The sequence below is a fragment of the Arachis duranensis genome, chromosome 4 (assembly GCF_000817695.3).
Source record: "Arachis duranensis cultivar V14167 chromosome 4, aradu.V14167.gnm2.J7QH, whole genome shotgun sequence".
Taxonomy (NCBI): domain Eukaryota; kingdom Viridiplantae; phylum Streptophyta; class Magnoliopsida; order Fabales; family Fabaceae; genus Arachis; species Arachis duranensis.
Genome location: NC_029775.3, coordinates 113,285,873 through 113,305,194, shown reverse-complemented (window position 1 = coordinate 113,305,194; position 19,322 = coordinate 113,285,873). Strand labels below are relative to the sequence as shown.

The following is a 19,322-nucleotide window of genomic DNA, read 5'->3' as shown; positions in this document are numbered from 1 at the left end:
GTGGTGGTGGAGGAGGTAATTGTGTTGGTAGTGGTGAGGGTATTATTGTCCAAAAAAATAAAAAGGACGATTTTAATACGAAAAAAAAACATTAAGGACGACTTTAATGGCAAAATAACAAGAGGGACGAATTCGATTCTGGCACTAAACTTAAGGACCAAAATCGTACTTACCCCTTTAAATTATTATTCTATCCCCTAATTTTATTAAAAATGATCAAACTATTCTTATTTTTTTTAACCCTAACTCTAATTTTTACAACACACTTTCTCACCTCACTCCCTCTAACCTAACCGCCACCTACCCCTCACCCACCTTCACCTCACTCACGCAGCACACACACGCAGAAAGTGAAAGATAGAAGAGGAAAGAAGAAAAAGAACAAAGAAGGAGAGGAAAAGAAGGAGACAGCGTCAATGGGTGTCACTGCCACCATCGTTGCCGTCGAGTCACAGAAGGGAGGAGAGATCTCACGAGAGAGAGGCGTCACTGTCAGGAATCAAAACTAGAAGGTGAGAGACACGAGAGAGAAGAGAAGAAGAACGAAACTGTCCCACCGTCAATGTCACCGTTGGCCAAAGCTGTCGCGAAGAACCCGAAGAGAGAGAAAAGCGATGGAAGAGGAGTCATTTGCCACTACCACTGCCACTGCCGCTAGGTCGTATCATCACCATCGCCGAGCTATTGTGCCGTTGCTGCTATCGTCGTTAGGCTCGCCGTGAAGAGGAGTTGAGAGGGAGGAGAAACCCGAACTTGAAGGAGATAGGACGCGACAGTGCTGAGACATCGTCGTTGTGGTTGCCGGAGAAGGCCATCGGAGTCACTGTCGACCCGCTGTTGGAGGCTGCGTGTAACACCCCACCACACAGAGCCTTACGCTTAAGTCGTAAGGCAGATGTGGCGATGTATTATGACCTCTAGAAGAAAAGGCATATATAAATATAGTTGAAAGAATTTTGTAACTAGGAGTCTTGAAGAAGAAGTTAAGCAAAAGCGAAAATAGAAAATCGTATCCTTTTCGCATGGATAATCGTAAAATGGATAGGTAAGATCAAAAGAAGGCTAAAAAAAATATAATATATAGATCGGAGTTCCAAATACAAATATCAAACTCCAGACTCGACCTGCGAAGCTAAGGCCAGCCAGAGTATGTAATTATATATATTTATACAACACAAAATATAACTCAAATTATAGAATAAACAACTATTTCTCCAAGTCAACCTCTATGAGGGACAAACATAAAATATATATAGAGGAGAATCTATATACATATATACATAGCGTAATACAAAATACAACATTAAAAAAAAATCATACTTCGCTTGCACAGGAAATTCAGACGCTTAGCAAGGTGCATCTCAACTTGCATCTAAAAAACAATAGAAATATGTATGGAATAAGAACCAGGAGTTCTCAGCATGATAAAGTTGCCCCGAATAGTTAATATAAAAGGTCTTGAAAATGCTTCTGGCATTCCTAGAACTTCGACACTCAGATTTCAACTTAATGATCCAACTAAACCAGAAATTAAGTAAGTTATCTATGGTATTCAAGTTCTAAATCTAACTTTAACCTAACACTTCACTTTCTGTCTTTCCCAATCCTCCGAATAATTGGTGGAACAACCCCTCTCACACCTCCGCCAAGAGGGCTCTCTCAAAAAACATACACATACAATTCAAGCAAGAAGAATGCAGATAGAGGTGCAATTACAGCAAGTAGAACAAGTAGCAGATAAGTAGAGTTAAGCAATTAGACAAACTAAAACAATGCACACTCAAACAAAACATACAAATGCACATGATGTATGCCTATTCTATGGGTGATGAGTCTCATTTGTCGGTTATACAGCCAATCCGACATGTCCTGGTAGATAACCATTGGACAGTCCCTCTGTGCACGCATCCCTAAGCTCAAGAATAATATCTATGGAGTCAAACTCTAAGCTTAAATATAATATTCCATGTAGTCAAACTTCAAACTCAATAATATAATATTTCATAGAGTCAAACTTCAAGCTCAATAATATTTCATGGAGGCAAACTCCAAACTCAATAATATAATTCCATGGAAAAATCTCAAGCTCAAATTTATATATATGCATGTCCATGGGGGAACCCGCAGAGTTAAAGTGCCCGGTCACATATTACAATAGAGGGTCAACAATTAGTCTCAATGTCATCATCATTCATCAAAAATTCATAATCAAAACTTAATTCATTCTTTTCTAAATAAATCAAACTCAAAACTTAATCGTTTTCTTAATAACTCAAAATCAAATCATAAAATTTCTAAACCCAAATATTTCTAAATAATCACTTCAAAAGAAGCCTCCAATTTTCATAAAAATTTTGACAGCATCTCCTCTAAAACTCAGAATTTTATCACCCTTCAAGGGTCCCAACCACCAAACCAAACACCTCTCAGTCATTCAGATCATTCATAATATCAAATTATTTCAAAATCAAACCAATTTCAATATTAAATCTTTTTCAAAAAATCAACCAACTTCATAGCAAACCTCTTACAAAATCAACTGTCACATCTCTCAACCAATCCATTCGATTCAATTTTACAAACTCACCATCAATCCTCAACATATCAACAATCGTCATTATTTTATACCCATCAAAATCATAATCCAACACATACAAATTCATTCATCCTCTATACACACATCATAAATCATATTCGCAATCCATCAATAATTCATTCAATTTATTCCTATCTTAAGGTCTTCTAACCTAAGTTTTCACGTGACATTAAACATTAACTACAAGAAACCAAAATCATACCTTAGCTGATTCCTCCCTAAGCTCGGAACTCCTCAAAACCTCTTCTTTCACAAGCTCTAAGCTTTCAAACATCAATTCCTCAAGCTTAATCACCCAGGTTTCATTCCAAATCTCCAAATTGAACTCCAAATCAACCAGAACACAATCTAATTCATACAATATCAATATAATCATCATAGGGTTCACTAATTCAATGATTTACAAGGGTTCAACAGTTTCTTACCTTACCTACAAAAAAATTGAAAAAAGGACAAATAGATCCTTGACTTTTTGGCCCATGGACATTTAAATCTTGGAAGATTTAAAAATATATTTAAGTTTCTGACCTTCTCAAAACTTGGATACATCGATTCTTCTGTTCATTTGGGTCTGTCAGACCTAATGAAAAAATCAAATGTGGCTTCTGTTGTCCTGATTTGGCCAATATACAGATTCACATGTGGAAAAGTTTTTAAAATGAGACAAATTAGACCTAGAGATCAATATGTTCAGATTTTGAAAAAGTCAAAAACTTAAATGTATTTTCAAATCTTTAGAAACTTAAATGTATGCGAACCAAAAAGTCAAAAGTCTATTATTTATCCTTTTCTCCATAAAAAACAACAGAATAATTAAACCTTCTTTTTCAAATGTAAATCGATGCTTTGTTGTTTACTCAACATATTTTTTGTAGCCATAGATTAGGCAAACTTAGATTTTACCTTTATCTCTAACAAAATTTATTAACCTAAATGTGTCTTGCAACTTAATATAGGTTATTTAATGAATACTAAGTCTTATCTATTAGACTTTATCTGAAATTTGTTTGAAGACTTGATAATTATTTTAAAAAATAATAAAATTAATTAATTAATTAATTAATTAAAGAGATTAAATAAATTATATATATACTTACCGTTTTAGTATCATTATAATTATATATTTTTTTCAATATTTAATAGAAAATCATAATAGAAAAAATGATATTTTTAAAAGAAAAAATTTAATTTTGACTAAAGGACTAAAATATGATGAAATAAGACATTTGGAATAAAAATAAAATGAATCAAACATTAATGATGAAACTAGGACTTAACCAAAACATTAAATACTAAATTATAGTTGTCAAAATCGAATCAGTAATCAAACCGATCAAGTTATTGGGTCACTAGTTCAATCGATAAATCACTAGTTGAACTAGTTGACTCAGTTCCACATAAATAAAAAATATAAAATAGTCAAAAACTTAAAGTTAAATTTAAAATACATATCTTTATTAGTATTTTAACCACAATCAAGTCTCAATATACAACAATAATATAAATTCACAATAACAACATCAAAATAGCAACCTTTTTTATAGAACCTATCCCTTATCCAACAATATAAATTTATAGCAACAATATAGCACAGTAACAAAATCAAACCTAAACATAAATAATCAGAAAAATTTTAATCCACCATTAAACCTACATATATTACACTGTAAAACAAAAATTTGAATAATCTGCCAAGAATTAACAAATTATAATCAACTCAATCATTTAATCAATATTAGCTAATCAATTACTCAGTTAATCAAATTATAATCCAATCACTAAATAACAAAAAAATAAAAATAAAAAAACATACTTGATGGCAAGAAGGTAGAACATAGAGAGAGAAGAGGGAGACCAAGCATGACGAAGCACAGACTGGCGAGGGCAGGCAGCATGGATGGCGAGCCACGCCGAACGAGGATGCGAGGACGATGATGAGACACGTACAGGAGCAAGGAGACGTGATGACGTAGTGCAAGGGAACCACAGACGAAGGGGACAACGTAGTGAAAGAGATGCAAAAGAGTTAGAGAAACGAGGCAGGAGAGCTAGCGACGTGGTAGCAATCGTGAGGTAGCAGTGGCCGGTGTTTTTTTTTGTGAGTGTGAGAAACAGAGGCTTTGCCTCACTGAGTAAGATTAAGAAAAGGTAAGGTGGGGATGGGTTGGGGAGGCTTCGAGCAAAGGTTAGGGTTTCTTTTTTTTTTAAAAAAAAGAGCTTCGAATCGGTCTGGATTTCTTAAATTCGCCAATTCACAAATTTTTACTAAAATCAACCTAGCCAAAACTGAATCTTACTGATTCTTTTCCTTATACGGTCAGATACCTCAACCATACTAACTTCGTGATCGGTTTGTCGGCTTTTCGGCCTAACTAAGTAGGACAATTCAATTCTGACAACTATGACTAAAACAATACTTTACTCTAAAAATAAATAACCTAATAAAAAGTGATTAAATATTTATAAAAGAATAAAAGATATAAGTTCAAATCTTCACTATTTTTAGTAGTTAGTTGAAGAGCAGAAAACACAATTTCCCTATTGCTAGGGTTTTTTTTTTGCTCTGCTAGGGTTTGCAGAGAAATTCTAATTTTGCAAGTTTGTTCGTAGAGTGCTTAAAGGTAACCATGGCAGCTTTAGCTGCTAATCAGGATCACGACAAGTTCCTACATGATAATGAGGAGGATCAGGTTTTTCACTCTGAGGATGAAGATATTAAGAAAGGTATGAAAAAATACACAAAGAGCCTGGTGGGCAGACTCATGACAGACAGATAATTCAGTGCTGGAACTCTTAAAGGAGTGCTATACACTATATGGAGACAATCAAAGGGGTTTAAGGTGATGGGCCATGGGGAGAATCTATTCCAATTTTTCTTTGAAAAGGAAATTGACCCGGTTCGAATAGAGAAAGGGGTACCATGGCTGTTTAAAAATTATATTTTAAACCTATGGAGGTGGTCCGTAGAGACTGAGATTAATGAGAAGGAATTTACTTTCGTTCCATATGGGTACAAATGTGGGGACTACTTGAGCAATGCAAGACAACACGTTTAGGGAGAAAGGTAGGAAAGGCGATGGAAAAGGTCATAGATGATAATGTGTTCACTATGAGGGGGAAAGAAGAAATAATTCTCAAAATTCAAATACTACTGGACATAACTAAGCATTTGATAAGGATTTTAAAAATTGCAGGCAGAAATAACAAAGTCATAGAGACTCAGATCAAGTATGAGAGAATCAGAAACTTCTGCCACTATTGTGGCTGTGTAGGGCATGAAATCAGAGCTTGTAGCCAATATGTGGAGGACTCGGTGAAGGGAAGTCAACAGGAAGAACAGTGGGGACCTTGGCTACAAGCTGAACAACTTGCGAGGAGAACTGGGAACCAAAAGAAAAATTTGCACCCGAATTGGAGGAACAAGGCTGGAGAAGGGAGAGAGAGAGAGAGATCGAACAAACCAACACCGGTGTGTTTAATTAAAAGTTTTGCCAATCTATCTGTCCAGGACAATAATTCATAGGTGCGGGAGGAGGAAGATGAAGTACAGTGGAGGAAAATAGAGGTGCATTAGAGGATCAACATATTTTGGAAAAGAAGGAGAAGGTGGATAAAAATGGATCTGAACAAATACATAAAAACTATTCGGATGCTGTATTTTCTTTTGAAGTAGGGGAGGAATCTAGAGGTAATAAGGGGGTAGGAAGAAAAATATGAAATATCTAGCAAGGAAAAAATATTCTTTCAAATCAATCTTGGGGGTTAAGTGACAATCTGAAAGACACTGGTGAAAGATCACAAAATAAAAAATCATGCTCGGAAGAACAATATTTGGCTGAAAAGGAGGAGGTGCCGCCCATAATTTGGCATCCCAAGAGACATGAAGATGGGAATGTGGAACTATCGGAGTTTGGAAAAACCCCTAACAGTTCACAGCATCAAATATATTTTTAAATCTCATTATGTCGAGATTTTGTTCTTATGCGATACAAAGAACAATTCCTTAACTGTGGAGGGTGTGTTGCGGAGAGTCAGATATAATTCTAGGTTCTTAGTGGACCCGATTGGGTTGGCAGGTGGTCTGGTGGTAATGTGAAAAGATAATATTTATGTTTAGATTCTCAGACATGATAACTTTTTTATTAATTTCATAGCTGATGATCAACAAGCAGGGCAAAAATGGGAGGTTATAGGAGTGCACTTGAGTACGAAAGAGGTGAGAAGGATTGAGCAATATAATTGAGTATTACAGCTTATAGAGATTGGTGGAGATAAGTTAGTTGTCATAGGAGATTTCAATGCAATCAAGGCAAATAACGAAAAGGAGGGTGGTAGAGAAAAATTAAGTACTTCCATATGAAATTTCAATGATTTCATCAATGATGGAGGTTTAATTGATTTGGGTTATGAAGGGAATAAGTTCATGTGGATTAATCGGCAATTCAGAGAAAACCTTGTTAAGGAGAGGCTGGATAGAGCCTTAGCAACTAGTGCTTGGAAAGATGATTGGCCGAATGTTGTGGTCATGCACTTGGAGGACACAGGATCTGAACATAGAACAATTTTATTTAGTACAGAGAAGGAAGGGAGGAGGTTTAAGAGAAGATTCAGATTTCAAGAAAAATGGTGTTATATGGGACATGTTACTGCCATTGTGAAGGAGACTTAGAGAGAAGGAGTGGAGGGTTCACCAATGTTTCAGCTTGTAACTAAAATAAAAAATTCAAACATAAACTTGTGGATTGACAAAAGTCTTCCTGCTCTAACTCTAAGGTCAGAATTCTTAATGTCAAAGAGAATTTGGCTAAAGAGGTTGGAAAAGGTGAGCATGCCAATGGCACCGTAGTCTAAAATCTAGAGGCTAAATTGGAGGAAGTTCTGGACCAAAAAGAGAGATATTGGCGAGAAAAATCTAGAGTTAATTGGCTGAATTAGAGCGACCGGAACACAAAGTTCTTTCACTACAAGTTCCAAGCAAGGAATAGAAGAAATAAAATACATTATTTAGAGGACGAAGAAGGGAATAAGCAACAGAGATAGAAGAAATAGCAGAAACAACCCAGAAGTATTTAATTTTGATACTTTTTTTTACCTCAAGCAACTCGAAAGACACAGCCGAAGAGATTCAGGATACTCCAAAGAAAATAGATGCAGTAACTAACCGAAGGCTAGTCTGACCAGTGACAGAAAAAGAGATCAAAGTGACAGTTTTTTCTATCAATCCCTTCTCTGTACCTGGGGATGATAGATTCACTACTAAATTCTATCAGGCTTATTGGGATGTGATTAAAGAGGACAGCATCAGAGCAGTTAGAAGTTTTTTCTATGGAGATAAATTACTTAAGACTTTTAATAATACAAAATATTTGCTTAATTCCTAAAATTTCAAATGGTAGGAATATGAAGCAGATTAGACCTATAAGCCTTAGTAGTGTGTTTTATAAAATTATATCCAAGATCTTGGTGTATAGGTTGCAGTTTGTTCTGAATAGATTGATCAGTGATACACAAAGTGTTTTTGTTAAAGGAAGACTGATTAGTGTCAACGTATTAATTACACATGAATTCATGCATTTCTAAAGAACAAGAAATATGGAGTCATGATTTCACTTTGAAGATCGATATGAGTAAAGCATATGATATGGTGGAATGGTCTTTCATATGGTCTATGATGAGAAAGTTGGGCTTTTGTAATAAATGGGTGGATTGAATTAAGGAGTGTGTGACGATAGTTTCTTGTTCTATTTCTGTGGATGGTCAACCTCATGGTTTCTTTAAACTATGTAGAGGGGTGTGGCAATGAGACTTTTCTATGCAGAGAGACTTTTCCATCTGCTCCACAGAGGAGAACATAGACAGAAAATTTTTTGATTGAGATTTAATCACCGATGCTCCAAAATCAATCACTTATTTTTTGTTGATGACTCAATACTGTTTAGTAAGACTACGAAAGAGGATTGTCGGGGACTAATTCAAATTTTATAGAGTTATAAGGAAATTAGTGGTAAGAAGGTCAACTTGGATAAATCATCAGTGTTCTTTAGCAGAAATACACCAATTTGTACGCAAGATTCCCTAGCTAACATACTCAAAGTTTCTCATATTGGCAATCAAGACAAATATTTAGGACTCCCGTCAGTCATCCAAAAGTCTAAGAGGACAACATTTAATTACATAAAGGATAAGGTTACACAAAAGCTTCAACACTACAAAAGCTTCAACACTAGAAAAGGACTTTACTTTCATCAAGTGGCAAGGAGGTGTTAATAAAAGTCGTCGCAACTGCTATACCACTTTATACCTTAAATTGTTTCAAGCTGTCAAAACCGCTACTTGAAAAAATTCAGAGGACAATTCTATAATTCTGGTGGGGACGAAAGGGAAGCGAAAGGAGGATGCAGTGGATAAGTTGGAGAATTACTTGTAGGTCGAAAGAATAAGGGGGATTGAACTTCAAGGATCTAAAAGCCTTCAACCTTGCTATATTAGCTAAGGAAGGGTGGAGACTATTGACTAGACTTAATTCCCTGATTTCTAAAGTTTATAAAAGTAAATACTACAGATTTTCTAGTTTCTACGGGCTGAGACAGGTACCAACCCGTCATGGGGTTGAAAGAGCGTGTTGGAGAGTTGAAAAATTCTGAAAAAAGGTATTCTTTAGAGAATAGGACGAGGCAGCATGATAAGTATTACACAGAATTTATGGGTCAAAGAGTTTACTGCCATAATACATATTCAATGGGTTGCATAACTAATGTTATCAAATAGACAATGGAATCAAACAAAAATAAAAGATCGTTTCAATCCAGCAATAGAAGAGAAAATTATTAACACAAAAATTGTATAAGGAGAATACTACATTAGCTGGTTAAAGGAGAAGAAAGAAAGCTATTCAGTCTCATTTGATTATAAACTTGCATTTCAAGTTTATCATCCTCCAGAGGAATTTTTCCCTGTACAGTGCCAAAAAAATTCATATGATTAGGAATATGGAGTTTTAAAAGCCGACCCAAGGTAAAGAATTTTCTTATGGAACTAATGCATAATGGATTACCAATCAAATTAAAGCTCCACACTTGAATCTCCCAGATTAATCCTATCTGTCCACGGTGTAATTTACCAGAAAAATCAACTTCACATTGTTTGTGGATTTGTCTAGATTCAGCAGAAGCTTGGAGGCTATTGGGTATTCATCATCCAGCAGTTACCGATGAGCTATGGTGATAATGGGAAGAATCACAAAATCAGAACAAAAGATGAAGACAATTGAAGGAGATAAAGGAATTTGTAGCTAACCTGGCATGACAGATTTGGAAATCCAGAAATGAACAAGTTTTTGAAAGTAAGAGGAAGCTGCCTGTGAAAGTTGTTCACGCTGTTCGAGAGCTCATGGAAGAGTGCACGACCCGTTGCCTTTCCCACTTCTCCTTCTTAAAGATGACTTTACCAATTTCTTTTATTACTTCAATTGCATAATTATTTAATTGATTGGTAAAAATTTTTCATGTGGGTCATTATTATGTGTGATGTCTGGTTTTGGACCAATTTTATTCAAGAAATAAAAGTAATTATCTTAGAAAAAAAATCAAATCCTCACTATTTTTGACCCTTACTTCTCACTTTTCCAACAAAAATTTAGTGATAAATGCATTTATATATAACAAAATAATAATTTATATAATATATATTTACATATTTTAATATTGACAAATAATAATTTTAATTTATTTTCAAAAATATTCTTGATGGTGAGGGGAGGCAGCATGGATGGCGAGCCACGCCGTACGAGAAAGTGACAACGATGATGAGACACGTACATGAGTAAGGAGATACGACGTCGCAGTGCTAGCAAACCACAGATGAAGGCGACAACGCAGTGAAGGAGATGCACAAGAGCCAGAGAGACGAGGCAAAGGAGCCGATGATGTGGCAGCAACCGTGTGGTGGCGGTGGCTAGTGATTTTATTTTTCGTGAGTGTGAGAGAGTTAGAGGCCCTGCCTCTCTGAATGAGATATTGAAAGGGTAAAGTAAGGATGGGTTGACGAGGCTTCGAATGAAGGTTAAGGTTTCTTTTTAAAAAAAAAGTGTTTCGAATTGGTCTGAATTTCTTAAATCCTTCAGTTTATGAATTTTTACTAAAATCGACCAGGCCGAATCGAATCTTACTGATTCTTTTCCTTATACAGTTAGATATCTTAACCAGACCGACTTCTTGATCGGTTTGTCAATTTTTCGGCCCAACCAAGTAGGTCAATCCAATTCTAATAACTATGACTAAAACAATACTTTACTCCAAAAAAAATAACCTAATAAAAAGTGATTAAATATTCATAAAAGATATAAGTTCAAATTCTTACTATTCGATCCCTACTTCTCACTTTTCCAATGGAACTCTAATAATGAATGCATTTATATATAACAACATAATAATTTATATAATATACATTTACATATTTTTAATATTGACAAATAATAATTTTGATTTTTTTTCAAAAATAGCCTTGATGATAATAACTAAACATTGGGGAAAATATTTAAAACAACAGAATTGATTATTACTTCTAATGAAAATATATTTTTTCTTATTGCCAGATCTTTTTTCCTCTTGTATATATATAACTCCTTTAGCTGAGTGTTAACCTAACAAACACACTAATAGTCTCCCAACACCCACATACATTGCAAGAAAATAACCCTTCACCTTCACAATATTATACATACATATGGAGACCAAAGCCATAGCTACAAGACCACATTGTTTGGTGTTATCATTCCCAGGTCAAGGCCACATAAACCCCATGATTCAGTTCTCAAAGCTATTGGTACATGAAGGGGTGAAAATAACACTAGCCACCACATGTTTTTACTCCAAGACCTTACAAAATGTACCACCTTACATATCACTTGAATCAATCTCTGATGGGTTTCACAATGGTGGATTGGGTGAAGCTGGAACCTTTAAGGCCTATTTGGACCGGTTTTGTCAAGTGGGCCCACCAACCCTTGTTGATCTTATAGAAAAGCTTGCTAAATTAGGAAACCCAACAGATTGCATTATCTATGATTCAGTGGCACCATGGGCATTAGATGTTGCCAAAAGATTTGGCATAGTAGGTGCTTCTTACTTCACTCAAAATATGGCTGTGAATAGCATATATTATCATGTTAAATTGGGAAAGATTAAGGTTCCTCTGATTGAGAATGAAATTTCACTTCCTTCTATGCCTAAACTTCAACTTTGTGACATGCCTTCTTTCTTCCACAATTGTGATGATGAAGATTTGGCTATGCTTGGCTTGGTAGTGGGTCAATTCTCCAACGTTGACAAAGCTGATTGGGTCCTATGCAATTCATTTTATGAGCTGGACAAAGAGGTAAGCAATTATAATTATAAAGACTAATGTATTAATGATCAGAAATATAATAATTATTTATGTTATCTTTTTTTATTAATTTAAATTTTGAAAGAAATAGTATTATAATATGATATTAAAATTTTATGTCTGAAAAATTTAGAATTTGATCTTTAATGAATTCTAAAAATAAAAAAAATAGCATTTGACAAAAAAAAAATTATACAAAAATTAAGCAAAGTCAAAAAGAAACTTTCATTTGAGGGATAGTATTAAAGATATAACTATTCATGTTGCTTTTTCCTATCGATTTAAGTTTTTGAAAAAAATAATATCATAATATTAACAAAGAATATTTTAAAATATGAGATTAATTAAAATAATATAATTTTTTTATTTTAAGTTATATTTTTGAATTCATGTTTTAGGAATAGCAAATGAATATTTTTTTTCTTATGAATTATATATAATGACAAATAAAAAAAATTATGCATCAAATTTCTCTCATATTTCATTTATATATTAGATATATACATACAAAGTGTTTATATGTATATATACAACATCTAGTGAGAATAAAAAAAATGTGGCGCACATTTTTTTCTTAATTTATTTTTGTCCTCAATTTTTCTAATTTATTTTTGTTATTACTAAAAGTTGAACCAAGATTTCTTATTAGAAGAATAATATATCTATCATCTTAATTAATTGACATTGCAATTTGTTTCCATATTACACACATTGAATATAATAGAAAGGTCACTAGCTAACTCACTATTGTAATTTAAGAAATGAAGAGAAATCATTCTTGTTGTAAAGTAGCTAATCAGTTTTGAGTTTATTTAATATTAACTAACTATCATATATTGAAAAGGAAGAGAACATAGATACACTTTATAGGGGAAAATATATTGTCATTAAATTCTCCAACTAATCAATATATAGTAATACTACAGAAATACCAATACAAAATTACTTTCTTTAACTTAATATTTATATTTGTGCATATAATATTTATAATAAGTTTAGTTAATATATATGTTGTAGTGACACTAATACAGACACGGACAGTTATAGAACACGTCGACACATAAATTTTAAATTCTTGTAAGACATAGAGATACATATATATATATAAAATCTGAAGTATTTTTTAGAAAAATGATAATGATATTTTGACATTTTATTAATATTAAAATATAAATTAATTTTTTAATTATATAAAATATTTAAAATATTTTTTATTTTAATAAATAACAATATATATTATTTCTAAATTTATTTCAACAATACATATTAAAAATAAGACTAAACACGCTAACACGTAATAGTAATTAGGTGTGTCCAAACGTATTCGGTGAAGATTTTTTTATTTTTTATCAAAACACGGTTGGACACGACAGACACGTGTGTTAGACGAGTGTCGATGAGTATCGTATTCAAAATGTAAACACGACAACTCAACGAAGTACCCATATTTCATAGGTGTCCATACTTCATAGGTTAACATGTGTCTTATTTATATCGGCACAAATTAAGATTATTATTAATAAAATTTTTTAAATATTTTGTTTGAATAAATGAACCATAATTATATTAAAAATTAAACTTATATTCATTTTACTCTTGCTTTTTGGATAAAGTTTCTCATTCAACATGCATAATGTTATCATGGTTCATAAATCATATTTCTCAAAGGCCTATTACTTACTGAAATATATATGACTTTAGGTGACAGATTGGACTACCAAGATTTGGCCAAAATTTAGAACCATCGGACCAAATATTCCCTCTGTATTTTTGGACAAGCGAATTAAGGATGATGAAGATTATGGAGCTGCAGCATTCAAGAGTGAAGAAGAATGCATGGAATGGCTACACAATAAACCAAATCGATCGGTTGTTTATGCCTCATTTGGGAGCTTGGTTCCTCTTGATGAAGAACAAATGAGAGAAATAGCATATGGTCTAAGAGATAGTAATCATTATTTTTTGTGGGTGGTTAGAACCTCTGAAGAGATTAAACTTCCAAAAGATTTTGCAAAGAAATCAGAGAAGGGTTTGGTAGTAACATGGTGCTCCCAATTGAAAGTACTAGCTCATGAATCTGTGGCATGTTTTGTAACACATTGTGGTTGGAACTCTACATTGGAAACTTTAAGTTTAGGAGTTCCAACTATTGTAGTGCCACAATGGTCTGATCAAATCACAAATGCAAAGTATATGGTTGATGTTTGGAAAGTGGGAATTAGAGTTCCCATTGATGAGAAAAAGATTGTGAAGAGTGAAGCGTTGAGGGATTGCATACAGGAAATGATGGAGTGTGAGAAAGGAAAACAGATGAAGAATAATGCCATGCAATGGAAATCTTTGGTTCTAAGATCAGTTAGCGATGGAGGTGGAAGTTCTTATGAAAACATCATGGAATTTGTGAATAGCTTGTTTACATGCTCTCAATTATTACAAGAAGTTATTTCTTAGTCATATCAACAATAATTTGTAATACTATTACAGAGGAGTGCTAGGGAGCAGTAATTTTTGTGATTTGTAACCATCAAAAAGTCATTAATAATATTTTTAATGGTGTGAGATTTTATCCAATGATATAAAATTACTCACTTTTCTTTTGTTGGTTACATACTGGCTAAAATTTAATAAAGTTGTTAATCCTAAACTTTTTCGCTATTTTATATAGCTTATGATGGGAGCTTGTTTTTATGATTAATAATATTTAAGCATTATTAATATTTAAATTCATCTCAGCAATGTCGTATTATGTCCATGTTATTTCACCCAATTGACAGGAAAAAAAAACAGTTAAGGTTTACTTCGTAATTATCTTTTGTATAGATTTTGTTTTTTTTATTAATTTTATATTAATTTTTTTTATTTTAGTGTCAACAAAGATCCAACTCTACACTTTTAAGTTATAAAAATTTTAATATTATATTATAAAACTACCAAAAAATTTAATTAAACTGATAGGAGAAAATACCTAAAATAATTACATGTTTTATATTTGACAACTAACCAATATATCTATGAAAAGTAATAAAAAATTTCTATGCAGACATGAGTGTGTAGTCACCCACACCTTAAAAGCTCTTGGATGAGTTGAAAACTCTTGTGAAAAAAGAAACTCTAAATTAAATAATAGTAATCAATAGTCAATAGTATACTGAAAAAGATGTTCAGATCGATATATAATTATATAGCAGCCACTCATATATGAGAGCTAAAGAGTTATTGATTAAAGAAAAAGAAGAAAACTTTAAGTTCTCCTCTGCGTAGATCAATAATTGAAAGGCAATAATTTACTTGAGTGGCAAAAGCCATTCACAGTCATATGCTGTTTATAACTATATATATTTCTCTTCATTGATATATAGGCTTTTACTGTTTTAATTTCTCCCGTGCCTGTCTAATTTTGTGGTAGTTTGTTTGATTTTATATACTTTTTTTTAATTGTGTAAACAATAAAAATTACAAAAATAGCATATAGGACATATTATATATTCACTTCTCTTGAAATTGAAATTAGGTGATACTGAATTCATATTATTATTATTATTTAATAGCAACGTTCATAACGATGATCTCGATTAAAAACGTGAATGTTATATTTATGAAAAAAGTCATTAACATATTATATCACAGATAATATTAGAAAAAAAATAATTTTAAAATATATTATTTAGTTTAATATTTATAATTTTATTTCTGCAATATTTATAATTATATATTTATTATATTTAATATTATCTAATTATTTCAGCAAAAATTAAATAATATAAAATAAAATAATTTTTGACTGATTTTTTATTATTGTCTTTAAAATATTTTTGTTATAATAATAATAATAATAATAATAATAATAATAATAATAATAATAATAATGACCAAAAAGTAAATATATTCTTTAATTTTACAATTATAAATAAAGTATTGCGAATAGTGTAGTTGATAATATTGCAAGAGAAAAGGTTTCATTTCAAATACACATTACTGAAAAAAGCATGGCTATCAAACCACATTGTTTGGTGTTATCATTCCCAGGTCAAGGCCACATAAACCCCATGATTCAATTGTCAAAGCTATTGGTACATGAAGGGGTGAAAGTAACACTAGCCACCACATGTTTTTACTCCAATACCTTACAAAATGTGCCACCTTACATATCACTTGAATCAATCTCTGATGGGTTTCACAATGGTGGGTTCGGTGAAGCTGGAACCTTTAAGGCCTATTTGGCCCGGTTTTGGCAAGTGGGTCCACCCTCCCTTGTTGATCTTATAGAAAAGCTTGCTAAATTAGGAAACCCAATAGATTGCATTATCTATGATTCAGCGTTGCCGTGGGCATTAGATGTTGCCAAAAGATTTGGCATTGTAGGTGCTTCTTACTTCACTCAAAATACGGCTGTGAATAGCATATATTATCATGTTCAATTGGGAAAGATTAAGGTTCCTCTGATTGAGAGCGAAATTTCACTTCCTTCTATTCCTAAACTTCAACTTTGTGACATGCCTTCTTTCTTCAACAATTGTGAAGATGATGAAGATTTGGCTGTGCTTGGCTTGGCAACGGGTCAGTTCTCCAACGTTAACAAAGCTGATTGGGTCCTATGCAATTCATTTTATGAGCTGGACAAGGAGGTAAGCAATTATAATTAATGTATTAATGGTCAGACATATAACTATTTATGATATCTATTTTTATTAGTTTGGATTTGTGAGAGAAGTGATATCATGATATGATATCAGAATTTTATGTTTGAAAGGTCTAGAGTTTGATTTTTGATAAACTCCAAAAGTAAAAAAATATCTAAAAGTCAAAAAAAAAAGCATAAGATAAAAGGAGAAAAAAATTTATACAAAAATCAAGTAAACTCAAAAAGAGATTTTTGTTTAAAAGAGAATATTAAAAATATAACTATTCAAGTATTCATATTGTCTCTTTCTATAGATTTAAACTTTTGAAAAAAATGTTATCATGACATTAATAAAAAGTATTTTAAAAATGTGAAATTAGTTAAAATGATATATTTTTTAGGAAAAGTCTAGGGAACAGCAACTTTTGTGTTTTCTGGCCAGTACTTAACCATTAAAACAAAAATGAATAATCTCTCACCATTAGATGTAATCTCACACTATTAAAAACATTATTGATGGTCAATTGATGGTTATTACAAAACACCAAAATTACTGACACTTTAGCATTCCTCTATTTTTTATTTTAAGTTAATTTTTTTACTTCATGTTTTAGAAATCCAAATGATTTTTTTTCTTATGAATTATATATAATGACAAATAAAAAAAGTTATGCATCAAATTTCTCTCATATTTTATTTATATATGATAGATACATACATAAAGTGATTTTTGTGTATATACTATATTTAACGAAAATATAAAAAAATTGTGGTGCACATTTTTTTCTTAATTTATTTTGGTCCTCAATTTTTTTAATTTCTTTTTGTTATTACTAAAAGTTGAACCAAAATTTCTTATTAGAAGAATAATATATTTATCATCTTATATTATTAATGTCGCAATTTGTTTCCACATTACACACATTGAATATATAATAGAAATTAAAGGTCACTATTGCAATTTAATAAATGAAGAGAAATCATTCTTGTTGTAAAGTAGCTAATCAGTTATGAGTTTATTTAATTTAACTATTAATTAACGATCATATATTAAAAAGGAAGAGAACATAGATACACTTTACAGGGGTATCTTGTCATTAAATTTCCCAACTAATTAATATATGGTAATGCTAGGGAAATAACAATCCAAAGTTACTTTTTTAACTTATTAATATTTATATTCATACATTAATATTTATAACGAATTTAGTTAATAATGTGTCCTATATATAAAGACATAAGTTAAAATTATTATTAATAGAAAATTTTAAATATTTTATTTTAATAGATGCACAACAATTACATTAGAAATCAAACTTTGTACAATTTTTTATAATAAAATTTATATTTACATTTAATATTATTCAATTATTTTAACAAGTAATTAAAAATATAAAATAAATTAATGATAATTAAAAAATATAAAATAAAATGATTTTAAACTGCTTTAAATTAATTTTCTATTGTATTTCAAACATTATTGTTAATATATATTCATTTTACTCTTGCTTTTTTGATAAAGTTTCTCATTCAACATGCATAATGTTATCATGGTTCATAAATCATTTTATTTGATTATTTTTAAGGTTATTAAAGCCTTCTATTTTACTCTCTAAGGAATCATTATATAAATTTTAGTTTTTTCACATTAATAATAGCATAAATTATATTTTTTTTCATTGTTTTATTTTTCTTCTTTTATTTTCTTCAAATTCCAAATTCAATATGTAATAGTTGCTTACTAAAATTTGTTTCTAGGTGGCTGATTGGACAATGAAAATTTGGCCAAAATTTAGAACCATTGGACCAAATATTCCCTCTGTATTTTTGGACAAACGAATTAAGGATGATGAAGATTATGGAGCAGCAGCATTCAAGAGTGAAGAAGAATGCATGGAATGGCTACACAATAAACCAAATGGATCGGTTGTTTATGCCTCATTTGGGAGCTTGGTTCCTCTTGATGAAGAACAAATGAGAGAAATAGCATATGGTCTAAGAGATAGTAATCATTATTTTTTGTGGGTGGTTAGAACCTCTGAAGAGATTAAACTTCCAAAAGATTTTGCAAAGAAATCAGAGAAGGGTTTGGTAGTAACATGGTGCTCCCAATTGAAAGTCTTAGCTCATGAATCTGTGGCATGTTTTGTAACACATTGTGGTTGGAATTCTACATTGGAAACTTTGAGTTTAGGAGTTCCAACAATTGCAGTGCCACAATGGTCTGATCAAATCACAAATGCAAAGTATATGGTTGATGTTTGGAAAGTGGGAATTAGAGTTCCAATTGATGAGAAAAAGATTGTGAAGAGTGAAGCATTGAGGGATTGCATAAAGGAAATGATGGAGTGTGAGAAAGGAAAAGGGATGAAGAAGAATGCCATGGAATGGAAATCTTTGGCTCTGAAAGCAGTTAGTGATGAAGGTGGGAGTTCTTACAAAAACATGATAGAATTTGTGAATAGCTTGTTTACATGCTCTCAATTAGAAGTTATTACTTAGTCATATCAACAATAATTTGTTCCTAACGTTCAGATTATTTGTGTGTTAATCTACTACTTTATCTATTGTAATAATACTACTACATATAGTTTATATTGGGACCTTATTTTTGTTGATGCTTAATAATATTATTATGAGCATTATTAATATTTAAATTTTCATCACGTATTTGCTGATGCTTAATAATATTATGAGCATTATTAAGATTAGCTTTCTCAT

At 31.8% G+C, this 19,322-nt stretch overlaps 1 protein-coding gene across 5 annotated transcripts in view; it reads left to right on the top strand.

Moving 5' to 3' along the window:
* The window catches only part of LOC107486033 (mogroside IE synthase), a 57,384-nt gene extending 38,072 nt beyond the window's left edge, over positions 1–19,312 (top strand). Inside the window, exons 2-4 of one of the 5 annotated variants that reach the window (XM_052260309.1) lie at positions 11,698–11,711; positions 16,343–16,605; positions 18,360–19,312. In XM_052260309.1, the coding sequence (XP_052116269.1) occupies positions 16,474–16,605; positions 18,360–19,103 (876 nt within the window). In that variant the 5' untranslated portion in view covers positions 11,698–11,711; positions 16,343–16,473 and the 3' untranslated portion in view covers positions 19,104–19,312. Of the gene's footprint in view, positions 1–11,261; positions 11,972–13,681; positions 14,477–15,933; positions 16,606–18,359 lie in introns of those variants that run through there. The other 4 variants (XM_052260307.1, XM_052260308.1, XM_016106630.3 and 1 more) reach the window with 4 other exon arrangements.
* The last annotated feature ends 10 nt before the right edge of the window (positions 19,313–19,322 follow it).